At 48.2% G+C, this 15,954-nt stretch overlaps 9 protein-coding genes across 9 annotated transcripts; 7 read left to right on the top strand and 2 right to left on the bottom strand.

Annotated features, from left to right (window-relative positions):
* Positions 1 to 37: 37 nt before the first annotated feature.
* On the top strand, positions 38 to 2,891 carry N7496_009582 (uncharacterized protein; the record flags this gene model as incomplete). Its single annotated transcript, XM_056702496.1, has 7 exons — positions 38 to 175; positions 243 to 297; positions 528 to 1,217; positions 1,389 to 1,417; positions 1,478 to 1,612; positions 1,664 to 1,791; positions 1,850 to 2,891. The coding sequence occupies 7 exons, from the start codon at positions 38 to 40 to the stop codon at positions 2,889 to 2,891; spliced, it is 2,217 nt and encodes a 738-aa protein (XP_056551496.1).
* Positions 2,892 to 3,509: 618 nt separating this feature from the next.
* N7496_009583 (FAD/NAD(P)-binding domain-containing protein) lies at positions 3,510 to 5,963 on the top strand (the record flags this gene model as incomplete). Its single annotated transcript, XM_056702497.1, has 10 exons — positions 3,510 to 3,617; positions 3,675 to 3,800; positions 3,859 to 4,131; positions 4,201 to 4,388; positions 4,442 to 4,506; positions 4,563 to 4,757; positions 4,839 to 4,873; positions 4,929 to 5,103; positions 5,159 to 5,233; positions 5,287 to 5,963. 10 exons carry the CDS (start codon positions 3,510 to 3,512, stop codon positions 5,961 to 5,963), a joined length of 1,917 nt encoding a protein of 638 aa, XP_056551497.1.
* A 457-nt stretch (positions 5,964 to 6,420) lies between these two features.
* Positions 6,421 to 7,326, bottom strand: N7496_009584 (uncharacterized protein; the record flags this gene model as incomplete). The annotated part of the gene is made up of 4 exons (XM_056702498.1): positions 6,421 to 6,701; positions 6,760 to 6,893; positions 6,953 to 7,173; positions 7,249 to 7,326. 4 exons carry the CDS (start codon positions 7,324 to 7,326, stop codon positions 6,421 to 6,423), a joined length of 714 nt encoding a protein of 237 aa, XP_056551498.1.
* A 290-nt stretch (positions 7,327 to 7,616) lies between these two features.
* On the top strand, positions 7,617 to 8,114 carry N7496_009585 (cupin domain-containing protein; the record flags this gene model as incomplete). Its single annotated transcript, XM_056702499.1, has 1 exon — positions 7,617 to 8,114. One exon carries the CDS (start codon positions 7,617 to 7,619, stop codon positions 8,112 to 8,114), a length of 498 nt encoding a protein of 165 aa, XP_056551499.1.
* Positions 8,115 to 8,648: 534 nt separating this feature from the next.
* Positions 8,649 to 10,685, top strand: N7496_009586 (CocE/NonD family hydrolase; the record flags this gene model as incomplete). Its single annotated transcript, XM_056702500.1, has 5 exons — positions 8,649 to 8,937; positions 9,023 to 9,272; positions 9,336 to 9,665; positions 9,730 to 10,111; positions 10,164 to 10,685. The coding sequence occupies 5 exons, from the start codon at positions 8,649 to 8,651 to the stop codon at positions 10,683 to 10,685; spliced, it is 1,773 nt and encodes a 590-aa protein (XP_056551500.1).
* Positions 10,686 to 10,931: 246 nt separating this feature from the next.
* N7496_009587 (uncharacterized protein) lies at positions 10,932 to 11,695 on the top strand (the record flags this gene model as incomplete). Its single annotated transcript, XM_056702501.1, is given in 4 exon segments — positions 10,932 to 11,068; positions 11,108 to 11,273; positions 11,293 to 11,460; positions 11,522 to 11,695. 4 exon segments carry the CDS (start codon positions 10,932 to 10,934, stop codon positions 11,693 to 11,695), a joined length of 645 nt encoding a protein of 214 aa, XP_056551501.1.
* A 62-nt stretch (positions 11,696 to 11,757) lies between these two features.
* On the top strand, positions 11,758 to 12,202 carry N7496_009588 (uncharacterized protein; the record flags this gene model as incomplete). The annotated part of the gene is made up of 2 exons (XM_056702502.1): positions 11,758 to 11,931; positions 11,969 to 12,202. 2 exons carry the CDS (start codon positions 11,758 to 11,760, stop codon positions 12,200 to 12,202), a joined length of 408 nt encoding a protein of 135 aa, XP_056551502.1.
* A 1,877-nt stretch (positions 12,203 to 14,079) lies between these two features.
* Positions 14,080 to 14,346, bottom strand: N7496_009589 (uncharacterized protein; the record flags this gene model as incomplete). The annotated part of the gene is made up of 2 exons (XM_056702503.1): positions 14,080 to 14,151; positions 14,215 to 14,346. The coding sequence occupies 2 exons, from the start codon at positions 14,344 to 14,346 to the stop codon at positions 14,080 to 14,082; spliced, it is 204 nt and encodes a 67-aa protein (XP_056551503.1).
* A 793-nt stretch (positions 14,347 to 15,139) lies between these two features.
* On the top strand, positions 15,140 to 15,518 carry N7496_009590 (uncharacterized protein; the record flags this gene model as incomplete). The annotated part of the gene is made up of 2 exons (XM_056702504.1): positions 15,140 to 15,448; positions 15,504 to 15,518. The coding sequence occupies 2 exons, from the start codon at positions 15,140 to 15,142 to the stop codon at positions 15,516 to 15,518; spliced, it is 324 nt and encodes a 107-aa protein (XP_056551504.1).
* Positions 15,519 to 15,954: the final 436 nt, after the last annotated feature.

Raw genomic sequence — 15,954 nt, forward strand, 5'->3', positions numbered from 1 at the left:
GTTTGATGACCCCCTCTTGATTCCGTCCGTGTGTTCAATGGCTGCCCCGGACAGTCAAACGGGCACGCCGCCTAACCCGAAGCGCGTCAAGGCCGGAAAAGACTCTGACGCCGCTGAATACTGGTGCGACAAATGCAATCGCTCCTTTGAGCGTTCAGATCACTATGCTCGCCATGTGCATTCTCGTTAGCGCTCAATTTCTTGCATCCAAAAGCGCAGCCCCATACTGACCCACTCGATAGACGAAGACTTACGCCCCTATCGCTGCCCTATTTGTCCCAAAGCCTTCAATCGGGGGTACGAACAAATCTCTTGACCCGGTCCTCTGTTAAGGTAGCAGATACTAATGAAGAAACATAGGGATCTTTTGTATCGCCATAAACAGACCCATCTTCGCAAGGAAGGTGCCTCCCGAACCGCGCGAGCCAGTCGAGCTTGTCTCGGCTGTGTTCATTCAAAATCAAAGTGCACCGACCAGAAGCCCTGTCAACGCTGTTTAAGTCGGGGTGAGCCCTGTTTGCCCTCAGTCAAGGATGCTAAAAACGCCTCTCAATGGAACCAACCTCCGGAAGTTATTCCCACTCCAAATCTTCCGCTGGCCATTTCAAATGAACATGACACAAGTTTTGGTGTCTCATCCCCGCCGGCCACAGTGGAACCACCGCAGTCACTCGAATCCCATCAACAGGTGGTGATACTAGACGATGCAACAGCTATTTCAGCTGCACCACTAGACCCTGCGCTTGGAGTTGATTGCTTGGCATCTCCCTATGTAAATGGATTTTCTTTCACTGATGGATTCTTGCTTCCGCCCGCGACGGGCGAGCTGGATAGTGGGTGCTTCGAGCTGGACATCGACACCCTTCAAGCTTTGATGCAGCCTGTCCCAAATGATATACAACCGTCTGTCCAGACTGAAGGGAGTGGACCAACGCATGCTAGCCCAGCGTCATCGCGATTCGAATTCTTCAAGCGATCTCCCTGGTTATGGACGCCAGTGCATGTTGACAATGCATATGCCGGCCAGGACAGTTTACGCGTCAATGAAAAAGCTGTCGACTCGATGTTGCGCAGAAGCCAGCAGTACTCCTTTACTGGGAAATTCACACCAACAGTAGTTGATTCTAGCTGTCGCGACCGGATACTCTTCATGATCTACAGCACTCCACACTCCACTATCCCGCTACAGGCCTTCCCCTCGGAATCATATTTGGACCGTATGGTCCAAGTTTATTTTGGTTGGCAAAGCTTGGAACCAGCAAGTTGGATACATGCACCCTCATTCTCAGTCACCGAGTGTCATACTGAGCTCCTAGCCACTATCATTGGGGCTGGAGCGTCGTCGATATCGATAGAGAACGTATGTAGAATGGGCTATGCTCTGCTAGAGCGATCTCGTCTCTTCCTCTCAGCGTCCGTATGTCTCTCTTTTTGTTATCCAAACCTTAATTATAATGGGATGATAACGTTTTCCAAGATTGAAAAAGACAATAGTCGAGTTCGAGACCTCCAGACTATCCAAGCATATTTACTCTGGGTCTCAGTCAGTCTGTGGAGTGGATTTAAGCGTAACATGGAAGTCGCCGAGACATTTCTATCCGCGCCTGTGACTGTATGAACTTGATTGTCTGAAGGGAAATTCAACAACTGACTCTTGAAATAGATGCTTCGACGCTATGGGTGTTTCTCACGCGCGCTATATTCTCAGTCCATTTACCCTCGGCTGGAAGACGATGTCCACACCACCGAAGCGAAATGGCGTGCATGGATCAAACAAGAATCACTGAAAAGGTTCGTCGCCTTAATTTCGATATTCTTTTAATGGCTTGTCACTGACCAGCAAATACAGGACGGCAATATTTGCTGTGCTAACTGACCTCCGGTGCTCGATGGCGTACCTCAAACCACCCAATTGCTCAGTCACGGAGCTTTCATGCCCACTTCCCCTTGCGCGGGATATATGGTTAGCGCCATCTGCAACTGCGTGGAAGGACACTATTCTATCTTACGGAATGACGTTTGAAGAAAGCCCTTCCTGGCTAGCAATTGCGCAGAATCCATCCGTGCTTGACAATTTGCCTATCTACTATGACAAGACCCTTATCGCGATGGTAGCGATGCATGGCTTTTGGTCTCAAGTCTGGGCATATCAAGAATCCCAACGATTTTTCCGGGCCAGCAGCCAACTCTCCGTCCAAGCAACAACCATACTATGGCTATCCTGTCAACATGAAGATCTGGTAAAACGTATCGGAGTCGCACAACAAACCCTGTCATCCCAGGGACCCGATCCTTCACATATCCAGATCGTGGCAGAATTCTGTTTGATGGCCCTCAACGTCTCGCCACGTGAATTGCAACAATGGGCAGGAAGGCTTGGGGAAGAAGAGGCCGCAACTACCCACCATCTCCTGCGAGAGTGGATGGTCGGGCCAGAATTCAAGACGGCTGCCTGGCATGCGGGCCAGATTTTGAGGATTGCTAGATCCGTACCTGCCGCTCAATTACGCGAGTTCTCAGCAGTCGTGGTATACCAAGCAAGTCTCACGTTATGGGCATATGGACTCTTTTCAATAAGCATGAACAGGCTCGGCTCACCCCAATTATTCCAAGGCACGGCCTACCAAGGGGAAGGCTGTCAAGTTCTACTAGATGGCCCTAGCACCGCTGATACCACGGCATTTGTGATGTTCGGCAAAGGCAACCCGGGGATGTCGGTGGGACCTGATCGGCTGTTCTGCCCATTAACAGATATCCGAACTATTATGACTGCCGCATGCGATGTCTTGCGGGACAACTTCAACCCAGAGACGGAGACATTCCCACCTCTCCTTGAAAGTATGATGAATTTGATGACGGATTTGGGGAACATTGACACGGCTTCTTTCTGATTTCGAATATACCAAACTGTACGAATAGTGAAGCTGAATTAAGAATTAGTTCAATACTTACTCTAGAATATTCTAACGAGACTTGTATGACGGGGCTCTGGATTGCCCCCAAATTTGAGAACTAGTTGATCAAACTTGGAGGGATTCTGGACTGTCGTAAATCCTCATTGGATCGTAAACAGTAGCCGACGAGGATAATCTAAAAAACAAGCTCGGGATGCGGAGAGGCGACCAGAGACGACTTTTTTGAAAGGATATTGTTACTGGCAGGACAAGCTAACTTTTTGTCGTGCCAACAGAGACAGCCTTTTTGAAAGTCTCTACTCAAGTTTCGCGTGGGACTTGTTGATCCGGTCAGTTACACCCAAACAGGCCCATTTGGTCATGCCGTCAAAGATTTCTCCTAGTCACGCTTCGTCTCGGCCTCCGTTGTCGCCCGCCGTGCTATGTTGCGGCATCCGGAAGTCGCACCATCCCCCACCCACTTCCGAGGCCTTTGCTTAGTGGCATCCTCGGCCCCTTTCCACTGATTCAGGATAATAAATTATCGAAGCTATTCGTGTCAAGTGTATTGTCTTTGCTCAGAAGTTGAAGTTTAACAAACCCTCATACGCTATCATGCTTGATACTCACGAGGCTAAACGCCTGCACATCTTGATTGCCGGGGCTGGGATTGGAGGCCTATCAGCCGCAATTGCTCTTAGGCAGGCCGGCCATGTTGTGGATGTAAGATATGGCAACCTGCCACCAATTAATAGCGGAGCTTATTTAACGTGCCTCTAGGTATTTGAATCCTCTCGATTTGCTGTCGAGCTCGGTGCTGCAATTCATCTACCTCCCAACGTGAACGGGCTTTTGCGTCGATTGGGTATTCAGCCGGACGACTTCCGGTGCAATGATGCGGAGTTTGTACGAACGATTTCATCCCGTCTGAGAAGCACACCGATTATGGGGCTAACTCTAGTAGGTTTCTGTTTTTGATTCGCAGGGCAACGTCGTAAGCTCAAAAGATGTTCGCAACCTTCGCGAGATTTATCCATTTCCCTGGCAACTGAGCCACCGAATCGATCTTCATGAAGCGTTGAAAGCAAAGGCTACCTCTCTCCACGGCCCTGGTGTTCCGGTCACCATCCACCTACGATGCAAAGTCGTCGGCTGTGATCCCGCTCATGCTTCGCTGACTTTGTCTGATGGAACCGTGGTGCAAGGAGATCTTCTTATTGGCGCCGATGGTGTTCATGTATGTTTTACATCAAGAAAATATTATGATGACTGCGAAGAAGTTCTGACTGATACTTTATTAATTTAGTCCGTTCTTCGTAAAGTCATCGCCCAGGAAGACATTGCGGCCGAGCCATCTGGTGGAAGTGCCTTCCGATTCCTTATTCCAATTTCGAAGGTCAAAGAAAACCCAGAAACGGCAGCTCTTGTTCAAAAAGCAGGAGAACTTCAATTTTGGGATGGTCAATATCGCCGTCTCGTCATTTACCCTTGTCGGTGAGTCAAATTACTCAACCATCTCTGGAAGTCACAATGTTCACGCAGAAAAGGAATAACACGGAGCTCAACTTTGTCTGTTTGCACCCGGATACCGAGAGCGAGGGCACAACTGAAGGTAAAGTTACGACATTGGATGTTAGGTTTCCAACGCTCACACTGCTCCAAATATAGGATGGAACATTGCTGGATCCCAAGAGAATCTGCTGAGAGTATTTGATGAATTCTCTCCAGCCATGAAAGCTCTCCTTGAGATGGCTGATCCCGAATCTATCAAGCTCTGGAGACTTTTGGACCGCAAGGCTCTTGGCACTTGGATCAATGGCAAGAGCTGTCTCATTGGAGATGCAGCCCATCCATTCCTTCCTCGTTAGTGACTCCCTTGTCTAAAATGAAACAATCCACAGAAATGGAATAGAAGATGATTGCTGACGACTTAAACCCGAACAGATCAAGGTCAGGGTGGTGCCCAAGCGATCGAAGATGTGAGACTCGATTCCCGCTCAAGTTGGATGTATAGTTGATACTAAATTAAAGTAGGGAGTTGCACTTGGAGCCTTGTTTCCCCTAGGTACATCTCGAGACGAGATTGCGGACCGACTGGAACTGTACATGAAGTGTCGATATGAGAGAGCCACGATGGTCCAGAATTTCTCACGTCAAGCAGCATTCAAGATAAGCGCCAAGGACGCCGTTGGGGGCACATCAACCGACCGTGAGTGCGCCCCAAACGACAAGAATATGGCTCAACTACTCACTGTTTCTTATAGCCCTCGAGTTTATGCGTATCAACTTCGGACACGACGCCCACGACTTTGCAACCAACATGCTCCGCAAACACTTAGGTATTGTATACCAAATCTGACGTTCAGGAACTTGATACTTACATGCCCTATAGCGAGCCGGATAACCAACCCAGATGCCTTGTGTTCTGTCTTCGGACCCTCAAACCCGTTGATTTTGGGAGCTCCTGATTCTCAAGCAATCCTCGGATCGCCCTCTCAGAGGCTCCTAGAGATTGAATTCCGGGCTCGTCGAAACTATCTGGAAACTTTCCTCCCTCGAATGGATTCACGCATTGCCTCGCCTGGTGGTTGGAGTAAGGCATCTTGGGCTGTGAGACGCATTCAACCCGCGGAGTGGAAGGGCCACGGTGAAATCACTGTCGTGGGGCTTTGCATTTTCAATTCAATTCTGTCGCCCGATCAGACAGAGCCCAAGGAATTCAACCCGGTCATATTCTGTGATAACGCCGAGTTTGTGATCGCCGCGCGCGAGGAGCTGAACCTTCCTATCCTTCTTGTCGATCTGAAGGAGAGGTTCATTGGTGCTCAATATCAGATGAAGCTTGAGCGATCGGGTCACACTTTCATGGAAATTCATGCAGATCTTGCAGCTAACCATCAAAATGGTGAATCTGGTACGGACCTCGGTGGAAAATCTTGGGTTTCCTTGACTCTTTTGAAGCCGGACGTTGTTGAAGCACTGCTTCCTGGACTGGCCAATGTGATTGGACGGCTTCAAGGCCTTGATATGAAAGATCCAGTGATCGCTCGGTCAAAACTTACAGTTTGATGATGTCTGATTAACTTGAGTCTCGTTGATGGGATGATCATAATGCTGTACAAATCCATTGGGGTATTAAACATGCCCGCGTCTATGTATTTAGATCAATTTTCCTTCTCTTGCAATTTTGTTTCCTTCAAGTTCTGGCACCTTTGCATCCACTATTAGACTACCTCCTTACTTCTAGAAAGCTTGATGAAGCCGAAGCTCAATTTTCACATCAAGCTAATCGAGCTACGAGAGAAGTCTATGGATTCCTTTTACGTATCCGACTCGTTTACAACACTTTTCTTTTACGTGGGCGTGGAAGCCCTCGCGAACGCAAAATCTTGATTATTTCAAGAATTAACAGACAGAACATTTGAAATTGCGTACGTTGGCCGCTAGGCTAGGAAGCATAAATATTTTGTCTATATGGCAACTGATCCGTCTGTTACAAACTGCGATGTAAACTCAATCTCGGCCTTTAATGAGGTGTCGCATCATCAAAGTCAATCTCATCTACTTTGGCCACAGCATCTACTTTACATCCGTATTCCTTTCCAATCCTGAGGGCTATGTCTTGGGCGAACCGCGCCGTATCTAGACTCCCTCCATGTCTAACAATACCTTTGGTATGCCACATTGCCTGCTGCGGAGATCCAGAGCAAATCAAGGCCGCTGTGGTACACATCTGAGTCTCCACTGCGTTCAAAATGGTGTTTTCACTCAGCCATAACTCGTAGATGGTCTCCAGGTTTAGGAGATCTGTGAACAGCGTATCAGTAGGGAGTCCGTCACATTATCTCTGGCCACCAAAACATACATAGATCCGGCTGGTATTTGAAGTTCTTGTTTCTGTTTGCCTGCGCAGCCACGGGAGTCCATAAGGTGTCAAAGTGTTGACGACCGCGATTTCGTCTCTCCTCTTGGGTCTCCCCATTCTTCATGGCCTCGGTTCTTGAGTACTCATTAGTTTCAACAGATGTATAATCATTTGATACCTGATGAAAACTGACCGCGGACCATAGTGGTCGATCTGTTCTTCCTTCAAAATAGAAAACAGAGGCAAAAGAGCTTGCAGGGACCGGGGTACCCCATACAGAATGCTCGTCTTTAAGATTGCCTCTTTCAGTCTTCTTTGTATATGTTTTTCTTCATCAAGACTCTTGCCCTTTGTCGCCATTTGATAGAGCTCCGTTACGTCAGGGCCCGCACCTGCTGCCGCCATTGCGGTGGCCTGCGAGTTGGTTGCTCTTTATCAGTGACTGAACTTTTCCTGGTTCATATTCAATCGCGTTTTGTTCGTACTTACAGCGACGATGTACCATTGGTCTTTTGTCTCGGTGCTCTCAAGAGCTCGAAGCTCATCGAAGAGTTCCACAGGTGCCATTATTGTGAATATACCCGAGGATACAGATACAGACCCTAAAGCAGTTCTTATGAGTTCCGGTGGCTTTGCGTCTGATCATAAATGACTTTGTCAATTCCGTTGAAGCCATTCCGCCCCCTCCCCCACCGGACGGACCTTCGGCTCGAAGATTTCAAAGGAAAGACCCGCTCTATTTCTTCGTCCGAATATTTATTCTCAGATCATAGAAAGAATTTCTTGTAAATCTCATTCTCGCTACACGTATCCGTGCCTTTCTTATTCCTGTGTGTCGTCAAATTCGCTTGACAACCATGAGCGCTCAGCCCCTTCCTCCTATTCGCCGACTGGTCACTGGCCACGACACCCAGGGCAATGCCATTGTCTGGAAAGACGAAGAGATCAAGGCGTCCCAGGCAGAGCATGGCCCGTTCTTAACCCGCATTTGGTCATCCTCTGAACTGCCCCCCGATGTCAACACCACCGACGACCTGGGCTTAGTCGATACAGGGCTCGCAAACAAAGGCACTATCTGTCGAATTGTTGACTTCCCTCCGAAATCTGTGGGCATGGTCCACCGATCCATTACTCTCGATTATATCTACGTGTTGGAAGGGGAGGTCACTTTGACGCTCGATGATGGTTCAAAGACCAAAGTTGGGAAAGGCAATATTGTCGTTCAACAAGGGACAATGCACGGATGGGACAATGAGACATCAAACTGGGCGCGACTGCTGTGTGTCTTGATTTCCGCAAAGGCCCCAGTCGTTGCGGGTGAAGAATTGAATGCGGAAGTTCCCTTCCAGATTTAGATGGATTAGAATAGATTCATGTCACTTTACAATATCGTCTACGGGTTCTGTGAGATACAAACGATTTTCAAGTGATAGGTGTATATAAGATGAACAATTGGAAGCTGGGATAAATTTTTTGGACGCCTAGACTCCGTTAATATCATTCTATACCTGAAAAGTTCTATAAAATGTTGACGTTGATTGTAATTCTTATCTACACCGGAGTAGCCCATCATCTTCTAGACCCGTATTTCTAAGATATATGAAAAACCGAACAAAGCTATAACCGACAAAGAACAAGGCCATTCCATTCGGCAGTTGGAAATACTTTACCCGCATATCGGTCTTGATACTTTATCTCCGAGGCTGTATGTTGAGCGTCCATCCCCCACCCGGAAATGACGCGGGGAAACTGTGGGGAACTAAATCACTCAATTCCGAAAACCGATCGCATGTAAACGCCGAGACAGTGAATTATAAGAAGAGGTATATACTGTCATATTCTTCAAGCATAGCTGAATTCCTTACTGCCGTGAGATTCTATCAATCAAAATGTCTCACCAAATTGGCGGTATCGACGTGACTTTTACGCCGTCGAACCGCGGCTTTCACAACTATTGGACTAGCTTCCGGCCTTCGACTAAAGTCATTCTCCCCGAGGGATGGCAGCGAGAGCCTGGATTTCGTGCGTTGAGCGAGCCTATTATCTGGGAAAAGGATGTTCCTATCGCAATGCGCGATGGATGTATTCTTCGTGGCGATGTGTTCCGCCCACTGGCCAAAGATGGTGTTCCTTTGCCTGCGCTTCTCCCTTGGAGTCCCTATGGAAAGACAGGAAGTGGTTAGTTTTTCTCCTTCCATTTATAAGAGACAATACTAAAACTTTTGCAAAGGCCACCATCAGACGACCAGCTTTACCTGGCTAGGTGTACCTAAAAGCTCTTTGTCCGGCTTGGAGAAGTTCGAGGCTCCAGACCCAGCTGAGTGGTGTCCACGCGGTTATATTGTGGTCAATGTTGATGCGCGAGGCTGCTTTGATTCTGAAGGTGACATCTTCATCTTCGGCACTCAGGAGGGTCGTGATGGCCACGACACCATTGAGTGGATCGCAGAGCAGTCTTGGTGCGATGGAAATGTGGCGCTGGTCGGAAATTCATGGCTAGCTATGACTCAATGGTGAGTCTTTTGACGTTACACGGCATATATGACGGAAATGTCGTCAAGTTAACAAATCTCTAGGCTGATCGCTGCTGAAAAGCCTCCGCATCTGAAGGCGATAGCTCCTTGGGAGGGCATTGGTGACTACTACCGCGAGAGTATTTGCAGAGGAGGAATCCCTAATGCCATGTTCTGGGACCTTCTGATGAAAGAATTCAATGGCAAAAACCAACGCGAGGATGTTGCCGCTATGATAGAGAAATATCCGCTTATGAACGCATATTGGGAAGACAAGAGACCCCGGCTACAGGATATCAAGATCCCTATGTATATCCTGGCTAGCTATTCAACCGGACTACATACCGAGGGATCTATTCGTGCATGGAAATATGCCGGATCTGATGAGAGATGGTGAGCTTCCAAATTTCCAGGGCAACTCCAAGTTTTGACTGACAATTCTCCACTTACTTTCCAGGCTACGAATTCATCCTACCCAGGAATGGTTCGACATTTATCAACCATTTGCAAATGACGATCTCCAGCGCTTTTTGGATCACTTCCTCCTTGGCAAAAACAATGGCTGGGAGGTTACTCCCAAGGTCCGTCTCTCTTTACTGAGATACAACAAGGCTCCGATCAGCTTCCGTGCCGAAGACAGATATCCTCCTTCCCGCATGGAGTACAAAACTTTCTACCTCAAGGCTACTCAAGAGAGCGGAAGCACTGCAGGATCCTTGCAGACTGAGGCCCCCACCGACGTTATCACCACCTCTTATCAGTCAGACATGTGGGAAGACGACGGAGCTTACTTCACCCTTAAATTCACGGAACAAATCGAATTGATTGGCAGCTCTCAGGTAGGCAAGCTCGCTCTTCAGACGATTAATAATAGAGACTAAGTGTTCGCAGGTCAAACTGTATATGTCATGCCAGGATCTCGATGACATGGATGTCTATGTGATACTCCGAAAACTCGATCGCTCCGGAAAGGCCTTGCTCAACTACAACATTCCTTTCGAATACCAGAAGCCTGGAACGACCCCAGAGATGATTGATGACGAAAATATCTACAAGTACGTGGGACCAAGTGGTCGTCTTCGTGCCTCCAAGCGAGCTGCCACAACCGAGGAGCCCGATATGCTCGAAACACGCAAAGAGAACCAAGAGCCTACCGAGCTTTTCTTCCCGCATGACAAGTCGGAGAAGATTCCTCCCGGTCAAGTCGTGGAGCTCAAGATTCCCATTTGGCCTGGGGGGATCGTCTTCGATGAGGGGGAATCGTTGCGATTGGAGATCAAGGGCCATGACCCTATTCTTCCAGAATATCCGGCATTGATAAAAGGACCTAAAAATCTGAACAAGGGAAGACATACAGTGTACACTGGCGGAGAATTCTCTTCAACTTTGATTGTTCCACTGACCAAAGTTTGAAGAAAAAGAGCTTGTCTGATATGGAGAGGAGTATGTATGTTTGGTTTAGATAGAAGAGAGAAAGTATTGTCATTTCGAGCAGTAGCTATAAACACCGTCTTTTCCTGATTTAGAAAGTAGTTCAGAAGCTGCCTATCACGAGGTAAAGAGCGACTCATCGACGATCGAATGTTGGATAAGTTGAACGATGGTGAGAATATGGGACCTGAATGATATCACTGGCGTGGTTGCACGAAACGCAGAGACATGTTCGATGGCTCCAGAGACGCATATTGGATGAAGCTCGCCTCGTCGTGCGAGCAGAAATCGTTGCGGCTCGCCAAAATCCACCGCAACGTGCACAAGCTGCCCAACAAGCTGCCGCAGCAGCTCCCAATGCACAGGTATTTCAAAGGGTAGTGAACAGAATTCGTCCAGGCCAGGCATGCGGGCACCCCGAGAGATGGCCGCTTATTGAAGGGGAGCACATCCGTGAAATCTGCAACACCACCATGGAGTTCATTCTGGAATGTCCAGATTCTAGACTCTGTGCATGTGTTCGGTGCAGACGAAACAGTCTTCGATCGATCGCTTTCCGAAGCTGGCTTTGTATGCTTCAGCCTTCAAGGTCATTACTGAAGGCATCAAGGCGCCCGATTTGGGAGATAAGTGGCTTCTTCTGACTCTTCGTATTGGTTACTCGAACACCACTTCCACCCGGTTCCTCTCTGACGGTCTCCTCTCTGACGGTCTCCTCTCTGACGGTCTCCTCTCTGACGGTCCTATCATTCCTGAAGTATGTGTCACTATACGGAATCATTTTTCTGCTCGCTGGAAAGTACTAATAGATCAATTAGGGATCGCCACTTGGCTTTGGTTTGGATGTGGCCGACTCCAAGGACTCTGTCACTATTGAGGACTCCCGCCCGTCCAATCCCCTTGAGACTGAACATTGTTTTGGTCTGTCTCAACGCAATGAACTCGATCGATATGGAGGCTTTTGTTATTGTGATTTTGTGGCCCTAATGTGATGCCCCGTCAGCTCAAGCTTTTCCACGAAAGCAGCTTCTGATCGTCGGGGAATACGTATCCGATGTCCACTCGCTCTCACAGACATGCCGCTGAGCCCATGAATTTGGAGATGAATGACTGGACTCCTTGTGGATACAACAAAGTGGTGTCCGATAGCAACCTGGTCACAGTTCGCAAGCTTTTCATCTCCGATATTCAGCTTGGAAATAAATCAGACCTGAGCGACGTGTTTCTTGTCCGTGAGCCTCATCAAGGTTGACTATTTCTATTAGTCCGTTCTGGTGTGTCTCTTGAATTCCTCTACTCACCAAGCTGCGCTGGTCAAATGGTCGCTTTCCTCCCAGTGGTTCATCGCCGTCGGTGACTCTATGTTGGCTTCCCCCTACCGAGGTACTAGTCAACAGCGCCGCGAAAAGGCCCAGATCATTGCTGTTGGTATGATTGCGAACCGCAATCTGAACATGGAAAATTCAACATGTTGTATATCACCACTGGCCAGTAGGTGATCTTTTGAGAACGCTTTTTTGGACCAAGAAAAGTCTCACGCACGGCCCGCCGTTATGAAGGTTAGCCTTGATTCGTCAAAGGCTCTCCGGACGAAGAGCACCTTCAGGTCGACCAGCCTTAGGCCGGAAGCATAACTATAGTAATTCTGGCAGACCCATTACCCAGCCATCACAGAATCCCAATCTTGCCACGGTACCAACCTTTGGTCTCTGTGGTCCCACAATTTGGATTCGCACAGTATCTGGTCTCCTTGACTTTAAGTGCAGGATTGCAAAGGTGCTTCGGACGAAGAACACCTTTAGGTCGACCACCCCAAGGTGTGGAAGCATGTCCATAGCAATTATCGCAGACCCATTGGCCTCTGACCGCAGGATCCCAATGATCCTGACCACGGCGCCAAACCCTAGTCTATGTGATTCCACAATTTGGATTCGCACATGCCCGGTTAGGGTCGATTGGTGCGGGTATCCCCTGCAGGAGTTGGAACGCATCATTCAAGGGTTCCCATTGTGGAGCAAGGGGAATACTGATGGCAGACCGAATAGTCTCGCACATCATCCAGCCAGCTCTGGTCGAGAAACAACGCTCCCGATATTCCCAGATTCATCACTCCCTACTCAGAGATCAAAAGACAACCACACGGCAGCAATGGAAGTCAATCAATCAATCAATCAATCAATCAATCAATCAATCAATCAATCAATCAATCAATCAATCAATCAATCAATCAATCAATCAATCAATCAATCAATCAACACTCTATTAACCTGTTGCAGCCTAACTAGTGGCGTAATGGCTATGCAGGCGCTTCCTCCGGCGGAAGCAAGAGTGATCCGAACGCCAGCCCGCGAGCATGAAACAGTAAATATATAGGAAAACGGCGTATTGCCATATAAAACAGCCCGAAAATCAGTCCAAACATAGTACCAAAACGCCTGTAATACCCTCAATCCCACAATATATTTCTCAGTTCGCCCTCATATTGGCCTGCTGCTTCCTCTGCATCTCTATCCCCGGTATATCTCCTGCTTCGTTCTCGATTTCGACGTGCCGGAACTACCCTAGGAGGCCTGTTTAAAGCATGAATTCGGCCACGTAGCGGGTGGCCTACGAGTGTGATACAATTATATCGTAATCCGTCGAATCCCCAGGATCGGTCATCCGGATCTTGTCAAGGAACTTCTGTCTCAGATCAGCGTATAACGGGCACTGCATTAAGATATACCTCGGTGTTTAAGACCCCTCGCTACAGTGACACTAATCTGATTTAACCGCCTTGATTTTATACAAGAAGTGGTTCAGCGCAATATGTTCAAAGAGTGGACCTCAGTTCTCGTTAGAGGTAGTTAAGGTTTTAATAAAAGCTCTCCTCAAAGCAAAGATAAAGGAGACGTGGTCCGGTGGACGCAATGTCTGGAATGAGTAAGTGAATGTATGCCAGTGACATTGGCAATTGAAAGTCGTGGATATCTCACTATAGTTATTTTTTATGATGTCTCTGAACTTGCGGAGAATCAACCAACCAGTAGTTAATTCAATCTAGTCGAAACCGCTTAGCTCTGCCCACCTATCTTGTTAGACATTTCTTGACGCGCTTCAATGGAGATTTGAAAGGTATTGTCAAAATAATATTCGATGCGTCTATGGTGCCAGTGGCAAGTTTAAGTCTCAAAAAATTGCAACAGAAACGCTAGTCAAACAATGTTATACATGAGGAGAGACAAGACAAAAACATAATCAGGGAGGACCACCCATTGGGGGGCCACCCATTGGGGGACCATCTGGTTCGCAGCAGCAACAGCAGCACTCAAAGCAACAGCTAAGCAAATCATTCAATTAGAAGCTTCGAAGATGATCATAGTCACCGAGAGCACACTTACAAGCCACAACAGACGTCTTCACCCATGTCACCGCCACGCATATGAACGCCCATAGGCTCGGGAGATTCCTAAGTGATTGTCAGCACTCCATGCTTGGCATTTTTGGGCATTATTGGGGTTACGGTGCTTACTGGCTGGTCAGATACGGTGTGCATAGCCGTAGGGCTGTTCGGCTGTCGCATGGTCACCGTATTGGCGTCCCACTTATTCTCAGCCACGGGTTCATGGGTGGACTGGAACCAACTCTTGATAGTGTCGAACATGATGGATGGGGTTGTGCTTGTGCAGAAAGAAAGGATGAACTACAGTCCAGTACAGCCGGTGCTGTTGGGTATTTAAAGTTGTCGAGGCAGCGATATAACTGATGCCTAAGAGATGAATTCCGAATTTCCCCTGTCTTTACTATGGTCCTTAACACAAACTTCAATAGTTACTACTCTATGGTCTTGCCTCACAAGTGTGCTGTGAATTATTCACCGCTGGGACGCGTAACCTTACGCCACACCATATCCACTTTTTCGATCGTGCAATCCGCTACTTCGAAAATGGTTACGTGGACATCACTAGCCATTATTTCATAATCGGAGAATCTCCTAATTATTGCTTAATTGATCAATGGAGTGATGTCACTATTTCCTGAGATCATTTGCTGAAATCATGAAGTAGGCACTATGGAAAACGCTTTGGTATTGTAGACCTTAATTCGGAAGATCGCCGATCGATAGCTTAAACCCCAGGCATTGAGGCAAAGATCTCATCCGGTGCCGCAAACTAGTGCCTCTGTTCCAAAAAAAAATAGTATGAATTTAGTTAGACACCCATTGGTAGCTCTGAATTGCGAGATCTTGGCACATGGAGAGCTGCTTGGCAGATCTCCAGTTTGATCCAACACGCCACCGAGTCATGACGATCATCCACGTACCCCTCAACTAAGCATGCTTGTGTACCTATAAGAATGGGATGGTACGGCCCCTTTTGGCTTGGAATTACATCTTCTCCATTCACACCACTCTTTGTCCTTCATTCTTGACACTGCTACCTACATACACAAGCAACATGGGTCTCTTCAACCACCACCACCACGACCACCAGGGTGGTCCCCCCGGCGGCCCTCAAGGAGGTCCTGGCGGCCCTGGCGGTCCTGGCGGCCCTGGCGGTCCTGGCGGTCCCGGTGGTAACTTCGGCGGCCCTGGAGGTCCTGGAGGCCCTCAAGGCGGTGGTCATCACGGAGGTCCTGGCGGTCCCGGTGGTAACTTCGGCGGCCCTGGAGGTCCTGGAGGCCCTCAAGGCGGTGGTCATCACGGAGGTCCTGGTGGCCCTGGTGGCCCTGGTGGCCCTGGTGGTCATGGTGGTCCTGGCGGTCCTGTAAGACAACATACTCAAGCTCCTATATGGGATACAATCGCTGACAGATTCATAGCACGGCGGCCGCTAAACTTTTCATACCTAAGACATGGGGGGAGGGAATTTGGCTTGACAAACTGTATATAAGTCTCACGAGGGAATGATAAGAACGAGAGTCTTTCAACGCATCCATCCACACTGGTGGGTTCAGCGTAGTTTGTATTGAAAACTTGAAGTACCTAGCCGTGAATTATCAGAGACGAGAACATGAGGCAACCAAACAACAAGCGTAGAGCGAGGTATGACGTGTATCAAAATGAATGGGAGGCTAAGAGTACAACGAGGGTATGTAAACACGAATGGAATAGACACCAGGCTTAATGCGCTATGCTCAATAGTAAACCCGAAAAACTCCTGAAGAATGAGGGTATTGTATCAACGCTTTCGTAATCATCATCATAGCACCGATTCAACAGTGCTTGTTTGCGGGGGTAAGTAATCACAGAGATGTCAGTGTGGGGCTGAGC

Source organism: Penicillium cataractarum (assembly GCF_028827025.1).
Source record: "Penicillium cataractarum strain IBT 29864 chromosome Unknown utg000008l, whole genome shotgun sequence".
Taxonomy (NCBI): Eukaryota; Fungi; Ascomycota; class Eurotiomycetes; order Eurotiales; family Aspergillaceae; genus Penicillium; species Penicillium cataractarum.